Source organism: Calidris pugnax, unplaced genomic scaffold, assembly GCF_001431845.1.
Source record: "Calidris pugnax isolate Ruff unplaced genomic scaffold, ASM143184v1 scaffold225, whole genome shotgun sequence".
Lineage (NCBI taxonomy): Eukaryota > Metazoa > Chordata > Aves > Charadriiformes > Scolopacidae > Calidris > Calidris pugnax.
Genome location: NW_015091072.1, coordinates 5,695,722 through 5,718,919, shown reverse-complemented (window position 1 = coordinate 5,718,919; position 23,198 = coordinate 5,695,722). Strand labels below are relative to the sequence as shown.

General features: G+C 46.8%; 1 protein-coding gene across 1 annotated transcript in view; it reads left to right on the top strand.

Moving 5' to 3' along the window:
* Positions 1-22,012, top strand: part of GAP43 (growth associated protein 43) — a 64,256-nt gene extending 42,244 nt beyond the window's left edge. The window contains exon 3 of the mRNA XM_014957203.1: positions 15,922-22,012. Within this exon, the coding sequence (XP_014812689.1) occupies positions 15,922-16,010 (89 nt within the window). The 3' untranslated portion in view covers positions 16,011-22,012. The remainder of the gene's footprint in view (positions 1-15,921) is intronic.
* The last annotated feature ends 1,186 nt before the right edge of the window (positions 22,013-23,198 follow it).

Sequence of the window (23,198 nt, the reverse complement as noted above, 5' to 3'; positions counted from 1 at the left end):
AAACAGCTGTTCTCCTTCTCTGCACCACCACCACTGTCATCTCTTTACACTAGGATCAAGTAGGCTGAACAGATAGATATAAGCTTGCAGAGTATCAGCTGGGATTTACAGCTCCAAGGAGCAGTACTTTAAAGGTAGCTGTACTGACTCTGTGGTACAGATGACAGCCACGTCCAGAGGAAAGGAATTGGGAAAGTTCAGCAGGTCAGCACGATCAGATTAGTTAGACATTCCTCGAGAGCTGCTGTAGTAGGTGTGTTAATACTGGAATGAGTGGCAGTGCAGTGATCACTTCCACTCTCTGCGGCAACTCCATGGACTCTGGCAAGGGGAAGTTGTACGCCCAAGGATCCATGCAAATAACTGGTAGAGGAACATACAAAATGCCAAGCCAGGTCAGACCTAACATCCTTTGATTGTACTTTGCGCAGTGGCTAGCACCAATACTGCTGTGGGCAGATTTGAGGTAAACTGCCGCTCTGCTGCTAGGACTCATTCCTGTCCTCTGCTGCCTAGGATTTGGTTTAACAGTTGAAGCATGACATATTATCTCTTTTGATACTAATTTTAACTGTGGCTTTATATGGCATATATATAAATGCAGGATATCCGATTGACTACGTGTCAACAGCTTCCCCAACTCCAACCAACTGTACAATGGCCAGAAAGTTCAGCAATGAATTGGCCACCATTGCCTTAAATATCTATCTGTACTTGTGTTATGCCACAGAAAGAGCCAAAGCTTCAGGTAGCCCTACTAGCCATTGATTATTGTATATAGCATCATATAATATGCACATATGCACAGAGGTCATAGTACCCTAGCCCTTTCTGTTCATCTCTTTCCTGAAGAAAACACACACAATGCTTTCAGATTTTTTTTATATGAAATGATCCCCATGCTTTTTAGCATCTTTGTTGCTTTTCTCTGCACTCCCTTTAAATCTGCAAATGTCCTTTATGAGATGGGGTGACAAACTCTGTACACATTAGTCCAGAAAGCTGTACTTGTATAGATGCATTTCTACATCTATAGGCAGTAGAAAGGCAGTATTTCTTCTGTTTTGCTCCTCCTCCTTGTTCTTATGCACACCAACATCTTTGTTTTTTTAAAAGAAAACTGACCAATAAGCACTGATGACTGCAATGACATCCAGGTCTGGGATGTCACTGGACTTGGGAGATCTCCTCTTTGTAAAGACACTGCACAAATATTTTATTCAGCCATATGATGGTCTGTGAGATCAGGCAGTGGCCAAGAGAACCAAAGAAAATGTAGGCAGTGACAGGAAGCTTAGAAGTCAAGCCACTGCCATTGGCTCTGTGGGATAGGTTCCACGTCCAGTTCTGGATCTCCAATAGACCTGTGAAAGGCCAACTTAGGCAAGCTCCAGTCTCTAGCTACAAAATATTTCTCAAGACTACAGTCATGCTGCAAGCTTGACTTAAATGAGGACTTCCTTGTTCCCTAGCTTTCCTCTCTGTTGGTGTTGAATGTCTTTCGGGCAGAAAATAGGGGAGACGTCTAGTGATAATATATGGGGAAAAACTGAATGATGGAGATTGCTGCTATTGTGTGCTTAGCTGTTCTCTGAAGGGGAGTCTGGTCGGTTTTGCAAGTTACTATGTGACTTTCTTCATAGTTCTGTATTCGCTGCTAAAGAGTCTTTTGCATATCCTGTAGCTCTAATGGTCTGTACCATATAAAAAGCCTTGGCTTTATCATTACCAAATGTGAACATGATCTGTGGAAATGTTTCTTTTTATTTTCTGTGTCTTTAGCTACATCACTGTCAGCATGGGACACTGGAACAGAGCTGAAAATCTCAGCTGAGGTCTTGGCAATCAGGAGCCCATGTTGGACACCTGCCCTTTGCAGAGCTTCAGAGTTGTCAGGAAAAGAAGTGTGGTAATCTGGTCAGGGCCCAGAGATGTAAAAGAAAGTGCTCTTCTCCTAATGAGAGGAAAAGTGAGAATCAAGGCTTCATGTAAATAAGTCTTAGGTAAAGGTCATAAGGTCCCAATTATCCAGTGTTCAAAGGACCACACATTTTCCAGCTGTACCGTGAGGCAATAGCAAATGAGTCCTCTTTTCATTATGAAAGAAAGCAGAAGGTGGAAGACACTATTCAACCTCTCCATCTTCCTTCCTCAAAACACAGTAATTGGGAACGCTAGTAATGATAACTGGACATTACCTGAAACCTACGGGGTTTAATGAAGAAGAAAATCTCTCTGACATTTGGAAGAGCATCCAAATCCCAATGCTGAAGTGGCGCAGTGCTGCAGAGCCATAGCTGACAGTGCTCTTGTACATAGAGGGAGAGGGATGGGAGAGCAGGAGTGAGGGCTATGACCAGTCTGCAGGAGCATTCCCGAGTGCTACTGACTTTGGCAGAACCATCCTAGCAGCTGTGAAAAATGTTTCAAAGACCTTACTGGGTAGCCATTTGAAGAGAAGGAAAATGGAATAAAGTAAAAGTAATTTAAAGTTGGGGTGGTGGAAAGCACTTTTAAAAACCCTTTGCTGTTCTTAAAGGCTTTGGGCACCCATTGATTTGGAAATGACACAAGCCTCTTAGGGGGAGGTGTGAATGCAAGCTCATGTGGACTAAGTCCATAACTGCCTAGTTTTTAGATGAGTGTAGGACTCCATCCCCTCACTGGGTGTAGGCTTAGAAATGAAAGTATGTATTCCATTTTAGACACCCTGTGTTACCTATGCCAAAATTTCTCTTCCAACTTCCCTTCCTTCCTCCCATTTTTTACAGCCTGTTTGGAGGCAACTCTCACCAGCAGTAGCTGCAGCTACAGTGCTGAAATCTAAGCCTCACTAACTTATGTATGGCTAAGATTTCAACTGTGATTTCAGTGTCATAAGCAATTCCGAGTAATCTTCAGCCATCAGTACTGAAACAAGGGATATGCCACAGGAGACCAAGCCCTGTGCTGGACCCTGCCCCGCTGCGCTTCAGAAAGATGTGCAAGTTGAAGGGAGTCTGTGGTCTTAATCTTAGATCTGCTCACAAATGGTCTGCATGTTTCTTCCCCTGAGAGGGACTCAATGCAATTATTGTAATACTGGTCTTCTGCTTTCCCTTGTGGTCGGAAGGGATGGAAATCTCCCGTGTTCACAGGTTGTCATGAGAGGGCTCCTGTGAGGTTATCTTCAGTAGGGCTGCTACAATTTATAGAAGCAGCAATTCTCTCTGGCCCTTTGTCTGCATTCACAGTCCCGTATTCAACTGGTGCACCAGGGATCCAGAGGATGAAAGCACGGCAAAAGGAAGTAACTTTATTTCCAGACAGTGTGGTGGTATGACTGTCACCTAGATCTCCTAACCCTCTACCACGCCTGCTCAGTCCTGCACCCTTCCCCAGGTGCAGCCCATAATGTTCAGCATGGACGTTCAGGGTGCTGCAGGTTTGCAGGTCAGTGGGACTGCTTGGTGTTTGAGACATCCCTCAGCAGCATAAACAAAATTGGAACATGCCTTTAAGCTTATCTTTTGGGATGAATGTACTCTGCACAAACCTGTCCCAGCACTACTGCCAAGCCTTTGTTAGGAGACTTATCAAACACGGTGCCAGACACAGGGGCTGAACTTGACCACTTGTCCGTGACACAACCTCTCCCCAACACACCCGAGGCCCAGCAGGAAGGCAGGGGGAAATGCACATCACCGCTTCTCTGGATGAACAGCAGACTTTGGTCTCAAGAGATACTAACCCATCGCTGTTCACTGCACTCAATAAAGAGACACAAAATGAGAAAGAAAATGTTTCTTTGTGCCTCAAGCTAGAAACCTTCTTCATGGCTGAAGCCAAATGACTGTGAGAAAGATGGATGGAGTCACTCATTTTTACACTAGAGAACAAGGAGAAAATTCCAGCTGTTCCTAACTGATGTAGCATGCAAGTACTTCTTGTCCTCCTTTCTGGCAAAACACATATATGTGTTTCTAGTAAATAGAGGAGTCAAGCCTAGTTGCAGTTCAAACCACCTGCATGCAGGGCTTCTGACTCCTCTGATAGGCTGGAATTTTTCTTTGAAACTATTTTTCATTATAGAAAACTTCAATTTTTCAAAGCCAAACATAGTGTACCAGTACTAGGAATTATGGGGTTTGTAGATTAAAGTGGTAAAAGAAACCTTTGTCTGCTTTTAGAGTAGCCAGCGTGTGAGGGTCAGGTACTCTCTGAAGGAAGGGAAGACAAAATGGGCCCATGCCTTAATCTAGGAAGCTGAAATCCAGTGGGCTTTGGAAGGCAGCCATTGGGCTGCTGGACAGTTTCCCCTGATCCCTCCTGCTGGAGCTGTTCCACTTTGTATAAATTATTTATTATTTGCTGGAGCCAGTATGAGGAGTTTGGTCTCCCCCATTCCAGACGAGTGCCCTCACCACTGGTCTACAGAGTAAATGTTTTCCTCTGGCCCAATGAATATTTAATGATTTATGGAAGTGGAACAGCTCCAGCAGGAGAGGAAGAGAGACGTGTTCATTCACTTGGATATCTCACGACATCGCTCTGCGACCAGCAGGCAAGACCTGAGCCAAGGACCTTTACAGCATATAAAATCAGCCAGAGGACCAGGGGAGACAATATGAGCACTAAGCGGTGGGGTGCCACTTCCTATGCCTCAGTGCAATTTCAGAGCAGCTCAGGCCTGGTGGGTTCATGCCTCAGACAAAGCTCCTTTCTGTGACAGCCATTGTCAAAATGATGGTGCCCAAGCCAAAAGTATGGGCTCTTCCGCCTTGGCCAAAAAGCCAGAAACTGCAAGTAGGAGCTGTGTGGTTACTCACAGCTGCTGTGGACCTGTGCAGAGCTGGGGTCCATAGCAGACTTTGGCTACGCCTGAGATAGTGGAGAAGTGGCTACTGCTTGGCCCCACGGCCGAGGCAGGGCCATCTTGAGCTGGCAGTGTTGGCAAGGGGACGGCCACAGCAGAGCTTAAGTGTCCTTTGATGAGGGAGAGAAGCCTTGTGATTATAGGGTAGCTCAGCAAAGGGCTGTATTAGCACCCCATAAGGGTACTTTTTTCCCCCATAGTGGGCAGTACCGGGGAGCTTTGACTTTGCCATTGACAACCTGGACAAACCTGCAACTCCAGGTGTTAAGTGATGCGACCTGGCCTCGTGTCACCGCGGCATGGCCGGCTGTGCACGGCCATGGGCCTTCGTCACTGTGCCCCTGTGAGGTCTCCCCAGCATTTGAACCTGCCCCACCAGATGCCCTCATGTCAAGGCCAGATTCATTATCTGCCTGAGCAAACTGTTACTGTGAAAAGTCAATTAAAATGAGATGGCTACCGTGGGACAGCTACCCCAGTTTGTTTGGCACAGTGCTCAGAAACTTCAGAGGCTAGAAAGTCAAAGTCCCTCCCAAACTGGGAGAACTTTCCCAGTGGGAGAAGGCTAGGTTTTAAAAAGTAAACATTAAAAAAAAATATATCCCAGATTTGAATTAAAATCAGAATTACTGATGCTAGCTGCTGCCACCTTCACAGGGAAAGCTGCCACTGGCAACAAGACTGCTTGTGAAAGGTTTTCCAGGCAGCTCCCTCCCTCCTTCCTTCCTTCCTTCCTTCCCGCTGTGCAGCTCAGCTCTGAAAATGGCCAGTGCCAGGAGCAGGGCTGCCCAATGCCCTCCTTTCCCTGGGGTTATTCAGCCTGGAGAAGAGGAGGCTGAGGGGAGACCTTATTGCTCTCTACAACTACCTGAAAGGAGGGTGTAGAGAGATGGGGGTCGGTCTCTTTTCTCAAGTCACAGGCGACAGGACACGAGGAAATGGCCTCAAGTTGTGCCAGGGGAGGTTCAGGCTGGATATTAGGAAAAATTGTTTCACTGAAAGAGTTATCAGACATTGGAATGGGCTGCCCAGGGAGGTGGTTGAGGCACCATCCCTGGAGGTGTTCAAAAGACGGGTTGATGTAGTGCTGGGAGGTATGGTTTAGTGATGCTCCTTGTTTGTTGTGTGGGTGTCTATTTTTGTCAGTTAGGTTGACGGTTGGACAAGATGATCTTTAAGGTCCCTTCCAACCTAGAAGATTCTGTGATTCCCCTAGGACTGAGCACTTACTGGGCAAGCATCACCACACCTCTAGTCATGGAGATTTTTTGGGTGGAAGAGGTGACTATGCACCTTGACCTCCCACCTTAAGTCAAACTGTGGCTTTTCACCTCCCAACCCTTAGGCTTTCTCATGGACACCCAAGGGATGAGGCAATAGACCGAGGAGGATCTGGCCTTTGCAGTATGAGCTGAGGAAAGCGCTCTGCTGCCCACCCAGTTTTGCAGAACTAGTGTTGTGACTCCTGATCTTTTCATACCTGGAGGACTGTGATTAAGCAGTCCCAGAGAGGGGATCTAGGGGAGGAGGGAGGGTTGCTCTGCACCAGCAATGCCACTCCGCATTGTCTCAAAGTGGGGATATCCCCAGAAGTGCTCATAGTTCAAAATGCCTCTTCCTATGTCCAGGCTGTCATACCACGAGGGATGACCTCCTCCTATTTGAAAAGAAAAACAAAGGCTCCCAGGAGCTTCAGTGGGTACAGCATTAAAGCCTGAACTGCCTCTAGAGAGCAGCGGCTGTGTTTCAGTGCCCATTCTACACAAAACACGTTGGGATCCTACGTGTGTGCACACCAGCTGTGCCTATGGGAAATATTGGTAATATCTTTGATGCGAAGAGCTGGTGGTGTCGATATTGCAACTGCTGGGGACAGTTATCAAGAAGACGACTGTGGAAGGCCTGACAACAGGCACTTAATTCATTTTAGCATCCAATTTGCAGAGCCTTGGTGTATGATGATGGACAGAAACAAACTAATGATCTCTAAATGAAATTTCTCCTTCATTTAAACACAAAATGGGAGGATGGCAAAGGGAAGAAAAAGAGACATTTTATATCCTCTCCTTGATTGTAATTCCCTGCCTTCAGCTAGATCAATATCATTTCTGCTGGAGATGGAGGCTGCCTCTGGTTTCCATGGCAATCTGGTTGTTGGAGGCTTGCAGGCTCCATGAATCCCCAATTTATCAGCCTTCTAGGCTTTAATAATGGAGACCAGCAGTCAGGCAGCTTATGAATGGCACATGTCTTTTTGGCTGGGGGAAGGGAGGCGGGAGCCTGGTTTGTAGTAAGGGCTGCAGCAATTTGTTTTCCTGCCACCGACAGCTGAAGGGGGAGGAGTACGAGGAGAGGAGCAGTACATTAATTCTGGATACACTGAAGGAATTTCTAGACCTTTTTGCTGCAATTATGGAAGATTTCCTGCTCTGGCCTCTTTTTCCCAGGCCAACTTTGCCAGGGCAGGCAAGAACAGCAGCTTCACAGCTATTCCTGCATGATGGGTTGGGAGCTGTAGGTGGACAACCCAAAGGCTCTAGCACTCTGCACATTTTCTTCCTCTCCTTAACCCTCTTTATTTCAGGATCAGCAGTGCATGAATGCCAACAGTCTGCCACGGTTTTGGGCTCATTTTTATCCCCCTACTGATCCTACCACGATTGCCAGGCTGATCAGCAGAGCTGTAAGATGAGCAGACCTCTGAGGCGCTGATCTGTCTATCAGACTTCTGTCACTTGCTGTGCTATTCTCTATGCATCTGCCAGGCCACTCCAACCCCAAACCTCCATCCCCAAAGTGCTGTAAGCTTCAGTCCCTGAATTAATTACTTTGCTAGAAATGTCCTGGCTATACAAAAATCATTATCAGTCACTTCAGTATGGCCACATTTTGCTCACCTGGCCATGATCTACTCTGGGTATTTCTGTTTCTTCTTATCTTTCCTCTGATTTATCCCTATGATCTCACAGGCCAGCCACCCTAGAGAAGCTAAGGAATAAATGGATATGTCTTATCAGGACCTTGTTCTTCTGTACCCTCATGCGCCCTCTGTTTCTAAACCATCCTCCAGAACTTATCCCAGCAAGTGGGAAAAGACAGGTGACAGAAAAGAATACTGTTGCATGAGATGGGGACATCCTGTTTTCCAAGATGTATGCCAAGAGCAGCTGCCAACTGTTACATTCCACAGCTGGAAGCAAGTAAAAACCTTTATATTCAAGCTGTTCAAATCAAAAGGTATTTAAGGAATTAAAAAGAGTAGCCTTTCTGGTCTGCAGGACTGATGTGAAATCAACAGGGGCAGGCGTGGAGAAGAGTAAAGAACAACTTGTGGGTTATTTCCTCTTCAGTTTTCCTCAGGTGAAGTAATGAATGTCTGTCTTCTACCTGCCTTCCCGCGATTGTTGGGGTGGGGGGCTATTGCTGAGATTGTTGCACCCCCAGTTTTGGCCTGAAATTAGGACTTTGTGGAATTTCAGAAATCACAGGACCAAGGCATCACACCTATGAAAATGCTGCTGTGCACAGAGTGGCTTGTTGAGATGCTAGAATGAAGAGCCAAAGCGACTCAGCCTCCTGGGTACACCACAGGGTTTTGTGTGACCACAGCCCAGTTCTTCATACATTGCTCACTCTAAAATGCAGATAAAAGCCTTTACTTTCTTCACTGGGATACCACAAGGATACAATACCTCCGTGATTGTGAGTTAGGCCATTGTTGCGGTGACAAAGACCAGACAAGTACTTACTTTGCTGATGGTCTGTGGCAATTTGGGAAGGTCACAATGAAGACAGCCCTTGACGGCCACAACGGTCTGGGTTCATCAGAAATGTAGGATCTGGATATTATATCCAGATTTCCCATTTCTCTGCTCCAGCCTTCCTGGCTGCAAAGGCCATGGAGCCTTGGTAGGACTCCGTTGAGGTCAGCACCTTTGATGCTGTTTGGCAGGAGGCCACTCAATACTAGTGCAAAACATCTGCCTCCAAGGCACCCTCATCCCAAAAGGGCTCTTTTACCCCCAGCTTTGGCCAGTGGATTACACAGCCTCCCACTTGCCCACCACTTTCTGCTGCAACAAAGCATCCCCATAGCAGCACCATAACAGATCACACTGCTGCCAGGTGGGAGCACCCTGAACTCCCTGGCACTGCATTTACTAATAGCAGGGGTGGTGGCCAAGAGGGAGACATTGTTAAAGGAGATCTCACTGTCTGAAAACCTAACCACTATGGTAGGCTTCTTCCAACCCTAGCTAGATTGCAATTGTGCAGTGATAGGTACTGTACACAGCAAGTTTGGGCCACTGGTGCTGGTAATAGGCAGGAATAAATGACAAGCTAGCAGTAGGCATGTCAGTTGTCTCAGTCTTCAGGCTTGGCTGTGTCTGTGGGTGTGGGAAGGAAACGGCAGTGAAAGAAAGGAGACCCGCTTCCTTCCCATTCTCCAGAAAGCAAAAATATTTGCAAATGTAGCTGTAACAGGGTTAACACCTCACATTCACAAGGAACATCCTCCCTTTTCTCTCTCCACCCTCTTCCTTCACCACTCCCATTTCTCTGGAGACCTCACTGCTCCCTCCCATCAGCCAAAGTTGGGGAGTTTCCATGGCAACTCGGCAGCTGGTGTCTAGACACTGTGAAAGATGCTTTGCAATGGAGCTTCGAGCCTTACTCCCCTCGCACCTCCTCCCCGCCGCCACGCACCCTGAGCATCTGTCCCACCACTCCCTCCCTTTCCATCTACTGCACACAGGGATGCTGATGCAGGGTGGGATTTCCATGGTTGGTGCTGGGAGAAGAAAGGCTGAGCTGGGAGGAGAGGAAGGGGAAACCCTTAAGCCACTGACTCTTCAGCCTGACAAAGCGCAAAGGCAGCTGGGGCGACAGAACTGGGGCTGGCTGTCCTCTGAGGATTTAGCGGGCTCAGAAAAAGAGGCAGCCATCCAAGCTTGGACCAAAGTCATCAGCCATGGGACTGGCAGAAGTTGTTTTTTTCTTCTCTGCCAGAGCAACTGAGATTGGCATGCATGGCGTTGAAACAAAGATGAAGTGGTCCAGGGATAGGAGGCCCAAACTACCATGTATTGTGGTTGCATTCACTGTAACAGGCTTTTTTGCCTGCTTCTTTCCAATAGCTATTGGGTAACTACCCTGGATCTCCTGCCTGCTGCTTGCAGTGGGGGCATCCCTTGCCACCACCTCGTTGCAGGGTTTGCCAAGGGTGTGCAGATCTCCCATGTGCCCACCAGGACCTCCAGGGCTCAGAGGAACCAGGCAGTACCCTGGGCCAGTCTGCAGAGAGTGAGGTATTCACCAGGGGTTTGGGTGAAACCACTCAAGTCAGTCTCCTGGACCAGACGCAGCCACTCACCTGAAATACCCAATTCCTTCATTTCTCAGTGTTTTGCTGGGCCAGCATAAGTCTGCCAGTTTTCAGGAGCAGTGAGTGGGGAGAGTGTAGGATTTTAGCACTGTGTATGACACATCGTAGGGCTGACTGCAATGGGCTAACTTGAATCGAGAAGAGAACTGTATAAGCAACAGCTCTGAACCTGAAGTGCATCTTGTTTCAGCAGTCTCAGACCTACCATCGTCTGCCTGGAATCAGCTTCTGGCTGGCTAGAAGGACAGATGGATCGGGACAGATGAATCAAGCTGTGAAGCCTGGATCCAGATCTGGATCCAAATGTCATTAAAAGTAGGAGAAACTCAGGTCAGGGATTTTAAATGGGGCCTTCCAGCGCTCTTTACCCTCCAAAAAAGGTCTCTAAACAGCGTCATCTCTGAGGCAGATGAATCCTGCTTAATACCAGGCAGGAAAACCCAGATTAATATTTGGAAGCAAAGAGGACACCAGATGAGGCACAGGTTTTCAGTTCCATCTCTGACCAAGCTGTAATTGGCAAAGGACAGAGGGAGATAGGAGTGAGCATGACAAATGCTAGAGAAAGAGCAGCGGCTGAGTAGATCTGGGCAATAGTTTAGCATGAAGGCATGAAGTTCTAGCTGCACAATCAATATCAGCAATAATTATGCAAACAGTGGGAAAGCAGCAAAAGGAAAATCGCTGCATCTGTAATAGAATCCCAGAGTGTTTGTGCGATTCCTCTTCTCTTGGCATCAGCTGTGGTAATTTAAAGATCTGCAGTGGAACAGAGACAAAAAGGAAAACAAAACCCAAGCCACAGCCACAAAAGAAATGATCAGCAGAGAGGTTGCCGCTGCTATGGTCATAAGCTGATGTCTGCTCTGATTTAATTAATCCTGGCAAGTCAGACGGGAGCTGGTCAGGTCCCAAGAGACACTGTTTTACCCGGAAATCCATTCAACCTAATTTCACTAATGTAGGGCAGTGGAGAGACTTGGAGAGGAGCCTGCACGCTCAACCATTAGAGCACAGCGTAGGCAAGGCAGCTGGAAGTACCACCATCCAGAAAAACTGCTGCTTGTGTGCCTGCTTCGACTTTACAGCAACCAGAGCTGCATATGTTCGAGGCGTTTGCTCCTCAGCAGGACTCACAGACATGATTCTCACCCTTTCCAGGAAATAAATGGAGTGCTGAGGGGCAGGAGCTCTCTAAGACCCTGTTTCAGCAAGGATCCATGTTGTTTCTCTTCCATGGGCAAGGAAGTTCCCTAGCAGGTACCAGTTGGAGATGTAGCTATGAAGCATGTCTATGGCACAGGCCCTTCAGCTGGGAAGCAAACACACTTCAGTCTCACCCGCCATGCACCTCTATCGCTTAAGCAATTCTGCAGTCTCAGCTTAAGGTTTGTCTGAGGCTGCCCAAAAGGTTTCTCAACTTGGCTGCCCCATACAGGGTGCCAGATTGAAGTGAGATTGGTGGCAGCTCAGCTCACAGATGCCTGTCTCTTTGGCAAAATTGTCCCATGCTATAGGATGATTTGGACTGCAGCATAGACTTCAAAGGACTGAAACAAAAGGCAAAGCTGCAAAACAAACTGAGATCCCAAAGTTGTGTCTGGAAGGGGACCACAGGACTGAAATCACCAGGAGCAGTGCAAATGATGAAGGATGTGCACTAAAACAATTTTGAGGCTGATGATTGCAAGGACAAACTAGGTGGGTTTTGTTTTGGGTTTTGGTTGGGGTTTTTTTTCAGTTTTTGACCTAGCCATTCCTGCTTTTTCCTTCAGGACAGATTTTATTTTTTACCCCTCCTCAAGCTTCTTTTGCTTCATATTACAGCTCAGCTTCCCCTCCTGTTCTGTTTCCTCCACACATGCACATATTGTGTTCTTGTATTGTGAGTTTGAGTCCTCCTTTTTGCTCTGTGGCTGGAATGTTCTAGAACAAATGTGGATGTCTCCACCTTGTCTTGCTAAAGATGTAGGTGTTCCCAGGCTGCAACTCCTCTTGTCCTAAAGTAAACATCTAAGTATTTCAGGTTAATAGAGGCCTAGAAATGTCATGTTTATGTCCACTAATTAGAAGGGGAGCAGAGAGTGAGAAATCAGCTGGAGGTGTCTCTGTGTAGATATCTGGAGTTAGGTGAGGTGTCCATCCACTCCCACTTCAGCTTTCCCATTTCATGATCTCTTCGTGCATCTGGGTGCTACCTTAGTCCAGATCCATCTTATAAAATAACTCACTGCCTCCTGCTTGTTCTCTTCCTTGCAAGTGGACACAAGGGACTCTGAATTTGCAGGAGGAGATGCTGGCATGTTCAAAAGGGGGGCAGCTTTAGACAGGTGGAAACTTGGGCACCCAGGATGAAATGCTTTTGTTCCTCAAGCAGGGGACAGAACATTTTGCCTAAATGGCCTGAATTCTCACCTGCTTTTTTGTCAGCTTTTACACCTACTCCAACAAAGTGCAAAGTTAATGTAAAATGCCAAGGGTGTGCAGTTCCGTCTGTATAACTGTATCTGTCCACTGCAGACCAACAGGTGCAACAGCCCAGGGTTCAAGGAAGTGGGAAATCATGACTAATACTGGGTAAAAAGCAATGTAAGAAATAGCATCTCTGATGTATGGGATCCCCAGGATAGCTATCTACTAATCTCCCCAGGGATATCTTGCCCTCCTTTTCTGGGACACTGAAAACTAGGCTGGAGAAAAACCCAGAGAACATACTGCGGAAATAGCCTGCATCAAACAAACTGACGAAGGGTGAGTCAGATAAACCATCTCACCTCTCCTCGTGAATCAGGAACTGCTATTAACTGGCCCTGATGTCAGTGGGGTTGTGCTGCACTGCTCCCATTGCACAGAGAGAATCCTCTACTTTTCACTGCTGTGGTTTAGCAGTGCCATGGCTTGAATTTTGTGTGTGTGTGTGTGTGCTGAATTTTTTATCCTTTGTGATACTACTTCTTGCTAAAGTTCATTACTGTATAATAACACTGGGTTGCTTCCTTTACCTCATCCCAAAGATCAATGAAATGCTGCTAAAGCTGCTAGGAAATAAGACATAGCTTAGCAGGGTGTAGCAGTGTGTAGGGTATTTCCCCTTATTGCTTCAACACTATCCAAGAAGAAAGAGGGAGAGTGACTGGCTGAATTTTCTGAGATGACGAATTGGAAAAGGTAGACCTCTTGTCTCTTATACTCGGGATGTCCACAGCTATGAAAATTTCTAGTTTGCGATGTGTCTGGCATTTGAGTTGAACGATTTCTCTCTGTTGACTTGAATATGTGGTGAAGTGACGTTAAGGCCTTTCTTCTGCTCCATGACCTCAGAGTCAGTCCAAGCTATTTCAGCCATGGCAGAAATCAGTGCAATCTCTGGGCTGCTTCAGCAGGGAGTTATCTGCCTACCACTAACTGCTCCCCAGAGAAGAGCAATGGGGGCAGCAAGGCACCCCTGCAGAATTCCTCTGCTAGCCAGGGATCTCTGGGCGCCACTGACACTCCCTGGAAATTCGATTTGCCACTGTGGTGAGCCAACAGGGAACAAAACATGACAGATAGTTGTGTTTCAACCTGCTTACTTATCCTAACAGCAAGAACGGCACAGGAAACATTGTGAGCTACTGCACGTCAGAGGGGTTACTAGCTCCCCCACTTTAAGTACAACCAGATTTCCTGCCCATTTCACTAGGACAATTGTCAAGAGTCTACCACTGTAAGAGCTGGACCCCACTTTCAACTGCTGGTGTAACGGGGTATCTGTGTGACTTAGCTGTTTGTATCTCTTGGCCAAGGCACTCTGTATCTCAGCAGGCATGCAGGACCTCCCAGTGTCTGTCCCTGTGCTTGCTGCATTACAGGCCCTTCTGTTGTGCTGTCCTGGGGAGGTTGTGGGCGCTGCCAGCTAAAATCTGTGCATTTTTTCAGTAGAAAGACACAGAAAGTTTTAAACATACTGAAACAGAGTGTCAGGGCTTGTGTTCCTGAAGCTGCATTGCCTATCCTTTGTTGCTTTTCCATTCCTCTTGCATTTAAGTGTGGAAAAAACCAGAAATTCTGCCTTACACTTACACTACACTTACACTACATTTACACTAGGATCTATCAGACCCTTATAGCAAAGTGTGCTTTGTTTCTGGCTAATGACAGTTTTTTGGCTCAAATTTAGGGGTAGACGCATGGGGATTCTACTCTTGGCTCCATAATTCAACATGTCTCCTGCTATGAATTTTTGGAGAAGAGCAGGATTAAAAAGACTTCCCTCCCAGTAGAGTGTGATTAAGTCATTGAGGGAAATTAAAAAACTAGGGCAAGTTGGTCTGCTATGCCTAACAGCGATACTTGCACCCTATTTTAATCAGTAGCCTGTTTTGTCTTTGCTTCATGGCTGTAGCAGTACCATGTATAAAAGGGGTCCTTGAGCAGCATTTGGTTTAGCTGTTCAGTATCACGGGGCGGGGGAAAAAGTCCACAGATGTTTTTGCTGACAAGGGATTTGCAGGTGCAGGGACTTAGCCCATGGGGGTATTCCCACAGACTTATTCCTTTTGGAAAATTAACAGTCAGAGTTTACTAAGACAAAAAGTATTTTAAGGTCCAGAAGCAGAGCCTTTGATGAGGATGGTTCAGGATAGAAAGTTACACACATCTTAAAGGTGATGGATATGGTGCCTAGGAACATATTTAAAAGCCAGGCTAAAATGCTGAGGGAGAGAGGGAAGCAGGAATGCAGCACCTGCTGCCAGTGTTGGAAGCAAATACAAGTCTGCCATCTGATGGCATCCAATGGACCAGGCTAAAATGCATAAACGGAAAGTTTCACATCCCAATTAACATTCTCACTAATGCTAAATATGGGTGTGAGGATGCTAATCCTCGCAAACTAAACATTGGCTTGTGAACATCCATATTGTTAAGCTGACAGCACGGGCCATGGTGAGATTTTTGAACACGCCAACTAGCTTTGCCCCAGACAGCTCCCAGACACTGCCACCCTGTTCTAGAGAGTAAGAGAGTTTAGCCATATGGACGTGAGCTGTGTGGTGCCAGCTGGCCCCGGGGCCAAAGAGCAATCCGTGGCCCATTTTATTTGCTGGTATAACATAATCTGATAGCCCATCAGAGAAGCCAGGAACTGTCCTCCATAGTCCTCTCTGAATGGCCACCGGAGATACAGCGATGCTACAGAGGTATGTCGAGTGCCAGCATTGAGGTATGTGACGTACCAATCTTGTGGTCTGTCCCACACCACCCAGCCTTTCAGCACTTATTTCTTTTCCCTGTTCTTTATCCCAAGACTGGAGTGATGCTGCTTGTTTGGCCTCTCCATAGTCTATCTGTATGTGTGTGTGGAAGGGCGAGTCAGTGAGGAATGGGGAGAGACAGAGATGGAGCAGACCAGCCCTGATGAAATGAATGGTGGTTGCCTGCCACACCAGCAGTGAGCTAGGCAGCTCCTTCCAGTTGCACATGCTTTCTGGCAGGGCTGGTGGTGATTTGTGAGAGCTACATGCTTAGGCTGAAACCTGGCACGTTCTTCACATGCTGCAGAAATGCCAGGGACTTTGAGACCTGGGTCACTTTGGGGAGAGAGAAGCCTGAAGCCACGCGGTCCATCAATGGCTGTGTGCACATGCAGGATGCTCTAAATCATGGCTGACTAACCCTGGACCATCTCTTTCCCTACTAGATGCTGTAGAAGAAACCAAACCTACTGAAAGTGCCCAGCAGGAAGAGGTGAAAGAAGAAGAGAGCAAGGCGGACCAAGAAAATGCCTGAACATTAAGAAATGACTCCCCATTGCCCCTCCCTCCCTCCCCCTATCTTCTATCCTTCCTTCCCATTCCAATCTCGATCTCCCCCCTTCCTGCTCACATCTGTGAGCCTGTCCGTCCCTCTCCCATTCCCACTTAAACCCTTTTTCTCTCTGTGTGGCAAACATTTAAAAAAAAAAAAAAAAAAAAAAAGCAGGAAAAATCCCAGTCAAACAGTGTGGCTTAAACATTTCTTTGTTTCTTGGTGTTGTTATGGCGAGTTTTTTGGTAATGATGATCCAATCATTTTGGGAAAATTCTTGCACTGTATCAGAGTTCTTTGACCTGGCGCGTGCGTGTGTCTGTCTGCCCACCGCGAGCGCGCTCTCTCTCTCTCTCTCTCTCCTCTCTCTCTTCTCCAAGTGTGTGTGTGCGCAATGTTACGTTCATCCGAGGAGTCCAGACTTACCGAGTGAGTTAAAACAAAAGAGGAAAGAAAAAAAAAAAAAAAATTCCTTTTCTTCCTTTTTCAATGTGATGGAATGAACGAAAGAAAAAAAAAAAAAAAAAGACCAAACCAAACAAACAAATGAATGAAAAATCGTACTAAACCCCAGTTTGTTTTCAGAACTAGAACAACAAAAAAAATGTGCCAATTAGCGTAATGCTTGGCTCCAGGCTCCTTTTTCAAACTGAACAATAATTATAATAAATGAGAATAATGATCATTAATACTACCGTGTCGCATTTCTATGCTGCTGTACATCCTGCTGGCCTGCCAGCTGAATGGTGGGCCACTTCTTGCACGGCCCCACTGTGCTCCTTGGCCATGAGTCAGTGACCGACCCACTCCCTAGCACTGCTGAGGGGGTTTTTAAGGGAAGCAGGCTTGGATTTTGAGGGAGGTCTTAGCACCAGCTAACATAAATAATGAAAGTAGCAAAGTCAAATTTCACTGAATTTTTTTAGAGTTGGAAGGGACCGTAGAGATCATCTAGTCCAAAGAACAAAATAAGCAGCCCTCTAGGACACCTGTAGGCCCTGATTTGGAGAAGCATGGTGACGGAGGGATGACCCCAGGCAGCCCTGTGGGTCCCAGCAGAGGAACCAGCTTTGGTCCATGCTGAAGGTCTAACCCCTGCCAAGGGCCACACCGAGGGCTCTAAGGGGAGAGAGTCCTGGGGCCTGAGCTCCCCCCAGCAGCAGCATGATGCTGACCCCACTGGGCTGTGGTTGGAGAAGTCATTGAGAAACATAGTGTAGCCCTCCAAAAATGTTGTTTGGCAAAATAAATTGGGTAAATTGGTACATAGGCAGGACAAGGTCTGGTAGCATCAGTTGAGAGCACTTTGAGAAATACCTCGTTTCTGCTCCCTGGTGAAACCCGGGTTGGGTGACCCAGGTCTAATGAGGACCAAGGCTTTTAGCTGTTTTTTATGCCCTTCCTCCACAGCCAGCTAAAAGCCTGGTGCAGGCTTGGTGCCGCGGGCAGAGCACCACCTTGTCCATCTCCACTGCCACTTTCCACGGGGTGTGGGATGTTCCCTGGTGCGTGCCAACTGCATGCCCATAGACCCAGGCTGTACTGGTGGAGGACTGAGAGATGCCCAGCCCTGAGGCTGAATGGCTGTGGGGATCTGCTGTTCTGTTCATGAGCTACAAGAGGGAACAGTTAAAGTGAATTCACTAATAGGTGGGCTTTCATAAAAGCCCAGTTATTGCTCTGTCACTGCCCTGATTATTAGCATGTGCTTCCCCACCAGCTTGTGCAGGGTTTCCTGGGTGCTCTGCAGGTTTGCTGTACAGCGCTGCAGGGCCACGATTAAATTGGCCTCACAGCAGTTACACCAAAAAGATGGGTCTGCTGACAGCCCCACCGGCCCTTGGTGGTTGATGCTTGGAGTGGCCGCCCCACAGCCTTCAGAGGGCTCGTTGGCCCTCCCTGCCCCACTCCTTTGTTCTCCTCCATCTCTTCGTTGGAAATAGGGAGAAAAGATGAACAGTGTCTCCTCAGAGATGATCGGTTTGAACATAGACCGCTCACTGGAAGTGCCATCAAAAGGCATCAGGATTCATTTCATGTGCTTCCTGGCGTTGTGTAGAAATAAGAGAGAGAGAGAGTGGGAGGATTTTAAAAAAAGAGAGGGAAAGAGAGAGTGGGAGAGAGATTGGACAGAGATTTTTAAAAACAGGGATTAGAGAGATGAGGGGGGGAAAGATTTTCGAGTGGATAGATGGATGATAGGGAGAGAGAGGGGAGTATAGCTAGAGTAAGAAAGATTAGAGTGAAAAAGATGAGAGAGAGACAGGAAGAAATTAGCTAACATGGAGCAATAGATGATTGATAGAGATAGTGAAACGTAGCTAGCTAAAGTAGATTAGACAGACTAAATAGGTAGAAGGATGGGCTGACTGACAGATAGGTATTGTGTCATACTTCATAAACGATATATATGCTAATATTCCCATGTCATGATGGGTGGTAAACCCTGAGACACCTTCCAGCCTGACCTCAATTCAGCAGATGTAGCGCGGACATCAGGCATTGCTTGGACCGTATGTCAGGTCTCACCACCCTGCCCGTTTCTGCCGCGGAAGGGGCAGGGGGGTGGATGGTGTTTGGGGAGGGAGAGCGCTCTGATGGACACGGGGGGCCGAGGCGTAGGGAGGAGAGGCGTAGAGTATGTTTGCTGTTCGTAGCACACGAGGTGCTCAGCCCAGCTCGGACGTTGCAGAACGCCCCGTGTCTCTAGCACTGAGTCGAGAGAAAACTGAGGTTCAGCTCTCAGGATTTGTGGGAGAGGTGTTTGGGAGGAGGTAGGAAGGAGAAAGAGAGCATGGTTTTTGTTTAGCCTCATCTCCTGTCATGACCATTTAAAAGCGTTTTCTTAAGGACTGTCTTGCCTGTTTCTGCAAAGACCGTGTGGTCTCCCTGCTCTTCTGACTTCAGACCCCAAACTTTTCATCTTACCTCCACTTTACTATTACTATTTTTAACTTTATAAGGAAAAGAAAACTGCCTCTCATGTCTTCCTGGACATAGGCCTTCCTCCCTCCTCAAAAAACCAGAAACATTTTTCTCTCCCCAGAGATGTTTTAGCTTTGCATTTCGCATGTTGCCTCCCCCTTGGCTGATGGTTGGGGCATCGTGCGCGTTTTGTCACCATTCTTAAGAACATACTTTGCCATGTTGCTTAGAGAACAAAGGGTTGCGTTTTGTGTTTTGGGTTTTTTCCCCCACAAAGAGAACGGGGTATGTGGTTACCAACTGCAAACCTAAATAATTTAGATACTAATTCCTCTCCCTTGGTTCCAGTTTAAAATTACTGGCTGTAACCAAGCACACCCCCCCCATCTTTCTTATTGTACCGTGTCCTGATCCTGCCAGAGAGTCAGGGCAAAGAGAGCGTGAGAGAGAGCACACAGACAAACCCTGCCTTGAGCAGGCAGTGGCTTAATGTGTAATACACAAGGTTTGTATAGGAAGCTGGGCTGTCTTCAGGGTACAGGAAGAGAGCAGAGAAAAGCATTTGGATTTCCTCGAGTTGCCTCTTCAGCCAGATTTTTAAAAGGCTGAAAGGAAACAGTATAAAGGATATAGCATGGGACGGAAGCTGGAAGGAGAACAGGGGTATTTGAGGAACAATTTTTCTAGCAGGGTATCAAGTGAGCTGAGAGCAGCACAAGAGGCAGGAGGTCCCAGAAGTAAAGAGTGGAGCAAAGAGTACCCAGCAGAGTAGTTGGAGCTTTTCCTGATGCAACAACCAACACAAATTCCCCAGGGAGTAAATACCTAATCCTCTCTCCCTGAAGAGGATTTGCCTGGAGGTGTCTGTGGTTGTTACTTTATGTATGGAGAGGGAAGGGCTTGTCGGAATGACTCGCACTGGGAAAATGGTGCCTGACCTCACGTAGAGTGCTGTGGAAATTCAGAGTCCAAGAGGGGCTTTTCCCATGCCCCTATAGTAAGATATGCTAGTGATCCACATCTATACTGAATGCTTGTACCAGCTGTAGGCCAGCTCTTGACATTTCACCTCATCTAGACTAAGCCTTGGAAAAGTATAAAAAAATCCCAACCTAACACCCCTCCCGCCCCCCATCGATGCAGTAGGTCATTCTCATGAATTTGGTCTGCTTTGCAAGGCTTGTGGCACCTGCAGACTATCTGCATTGATAGCGTATAAAAACCCACAGCCCTTGCAATAGTTGCATCAGCCAAGAAGCTCCACTGTGAGCCACATTCCAAAGGGAGAGGAAGGGCACGCTGCTGAGATCCCTTCAGACCCGGTATTTTCCAACCCCAAACCCTAATGCGGCCCCACGAGAGGCCTTAGCTAGAAGGAACTCACCTATGGTGACAATGTAAACACCATCACTTGGGGAACGTGTCACTCCAAATGAAAGAAATGGCCATGACCGGAGGAGAGGGTTTTAGAAAGAAAGAAAGGAAAGAAGAAAAAAAGAAAGAGAGAGTTCATACCAAACTCCCCACGGGAGTGATTTCTTTTTTCCTGCACTCTCCGAATGGCAAACTGCTGCATGAGGCTTTTTGTACCGAAGGTCTGGTGTTTGTCATAGGTGTCTTAGGAAGGAAAGAGAGCGGCTGTGGTTTGTGGAGGTGGAAGGAAGGGTCTGAATGAATGTTTTTGTGGCCACTCTTGGCTAAGAAGTCCATTCAGTGGTTGCCTGCAGCTCAGCAATGCAGGGGAGTGGTGGTGGTGGTGGTGGTGGTCCTCTTCCAGGCCTGTGCTCAGATTCCCTGCTTTTCCGCATTGCCACATTAGCACTTTCACTGGATATTTAGAGCACCTCAGGACTGGTTCTCCTCTCGCTCACACTGGGGTAACTCAGGAGTCGCTCCACTGGAACCAGTGGTGTTAATCTGGTGTGAAAATAATGCGAGAGGAGGATTCAACTCCTCGGGGGGGGGATTTTCCAGGTCCCCGAGGGGGAAAAAAAAATCAATGGGAGTTACATGTCTAACTGCCACTTGTGCCTGTGAAAGTCTGCCCCTTACCTACCCGTATGTATATAGGGTACAGTTTTCAGAATAACCTAAGTGACGTGGGCACTTGAGAGCACACATTTCACTGGCTTTCAAAGATACATAAGCTCCTAAGGCCCAGATGCTGGAGGATGGCTAAACTCCTCTCTGAAGCAAATTTGGGGTCTTGGGCCTAAAATTCTCCGGTCACTTTCCAAATTGGAACTGAAGATCCTGAGTCATTTAGGTGGTCCTGAAAGCACTACCCTCTATCCATTTTTCAGGGTGTTGATCTCAGGTCATGTGCGAGCCTGCATTCTTGCCTACAACGCTTTATTACTACATTCCTCTGTTGAGCAATACTTGGAAGAAGAGGTGAAGGTTGAGATTTGCAGAACAGGCTAGTGATCCCAGTGGCTCACGTCTGGAGTGCCCAACTTGAGAGACACCTTGCTGGGGCCCAATCCACAGGTCCCCCCCGTGTACTCTGAACATCAAGATTCATGTATTACACACCCAGAACCACTGGTCACTTCCCAAAAAGAATCCCAGCCTGAGACCTAGACTACTCTCACAAAAGAAAATCCTAGGTGAACCGTTCATCCAATAGCTTGGTTTTTCTGCTCATGCCTGTTCCCAATGAACGAAACACATCCCTGTGCATCACCTAAGCCCTATTTTGAGGAGTTACACTGGCATACAGCTGAAGTAACAGTAGTAAATCGGGGCCTGAAGAAGGCGGCTACAGCCTAGAGAGTATCAAGAACTGTGACGTGTCTGGAAGCTAATAAGAGCAGAACTTGACGATTAGAGCGGCCCATTTCCGATGCTCTTGTGTGAGGATCTGGAAAGAGTCTCTCACTCATTGTACTTGTGCATTATGAATGTGTCCATCTGCAGAGATCTAATGTACACATATGTCCTGAATATTGTCCTAAGGTTGCAAGCTTCAAAAATGAGCAGAAAACATTCCCGAGAAGTGAGAATAATACAGATGTCTGTATTTGAAAAATTGGTTCAAATAAAGTCTCTCACTTATAGATACGTGTAGTTGTGTGCAATTATTTGCTCCTGAAATAGAAGTTTCTCCCTTGTGTGGGATTTCAGTGCTTTTATGAAAAATCTCATTCCATTCTCCCTTGACCTTCTCAGTCAAGCCCTATTACTGTGGAAAGAAATACTTTCTACTTAGTCTGTCTGCGCAAAAAGCTATGTTAAAATGAAGGGGTGATATAAAAGATCTGGTATGTTTTTACTGTTGTTAAATATCTGTTGAGGCAGAAGATACAGCCCTGATGCAAAATGTGGTCTCCCTGTGCAAAAGCAGTAGGTATTTATATAATAAGAAACAGACATCACCGCAGACGCTCTTGACCCAGGAAAGGCGAGAGTCTGCCTGTCTAGAGACTGCCTGAAACCAGGCTGAACTGAGGAAAGCTGTGATTTGGCACCACATATCAGCAAAACGTCTATGGCAAAATGCTGGCCCTGAGATGTTGCAAGTAAGGGAATATGCTTGGGTGTAGAAACAGTGATGCGGGTCACCATTCAGTAAAACACTCAGCATCTTTAAGGAAAAGTGAGTACAAAATGGAATAATTTTTTTTTTAGACAAGTAGGCAATCTTGTGCAAGTGCATCTAAAGGTATCAAATTCCTCACTGGGTTTAAAGCTTCAGTAGTTCACTGGGAAACTCCAGAAGTTTTTGAGATAGGAATAAATATTTCGGCACCTAAGAAGTCCCACCAAGTTTTTTTCCCTCAGCATCAGCCTTGTGCCAAGTGCAATGAAATATGAACAGAGCAGTGATTGCTGCCCGAGCTACACTAGGCTGCTGACTTAATGCTGTGCTGTATCTGTCAGCAGCTCAAGAGCAGAGCTGAAATCAAGCATTTTTATCACATCTATTCATCCCAGGAAGCTTTGCAACCACTATTTAGAAATCACTTGCAACTCATCTCTGAAATACAGCAGCTGGCTTAGCAAGGGCCCAGGAAAATTCCTGATGAGGCTCCAAGGAGCTGCCTGGGAAACAGAGCAGACCTCGGCATCTCACATGGGTTCTGGACAAAGTGCCAATTTACAAATGAAAATGACACAATTAGATGTCTGTATTCTTGCATGTAATCATCAGTTGCCCCGTGGCTTCTCCAAAAAAGGCGTGTACTCCATCTTGTGTGCAAACAAATATTTAGCATTCAAAATCAAGTGGTTTCAATTAGCCAC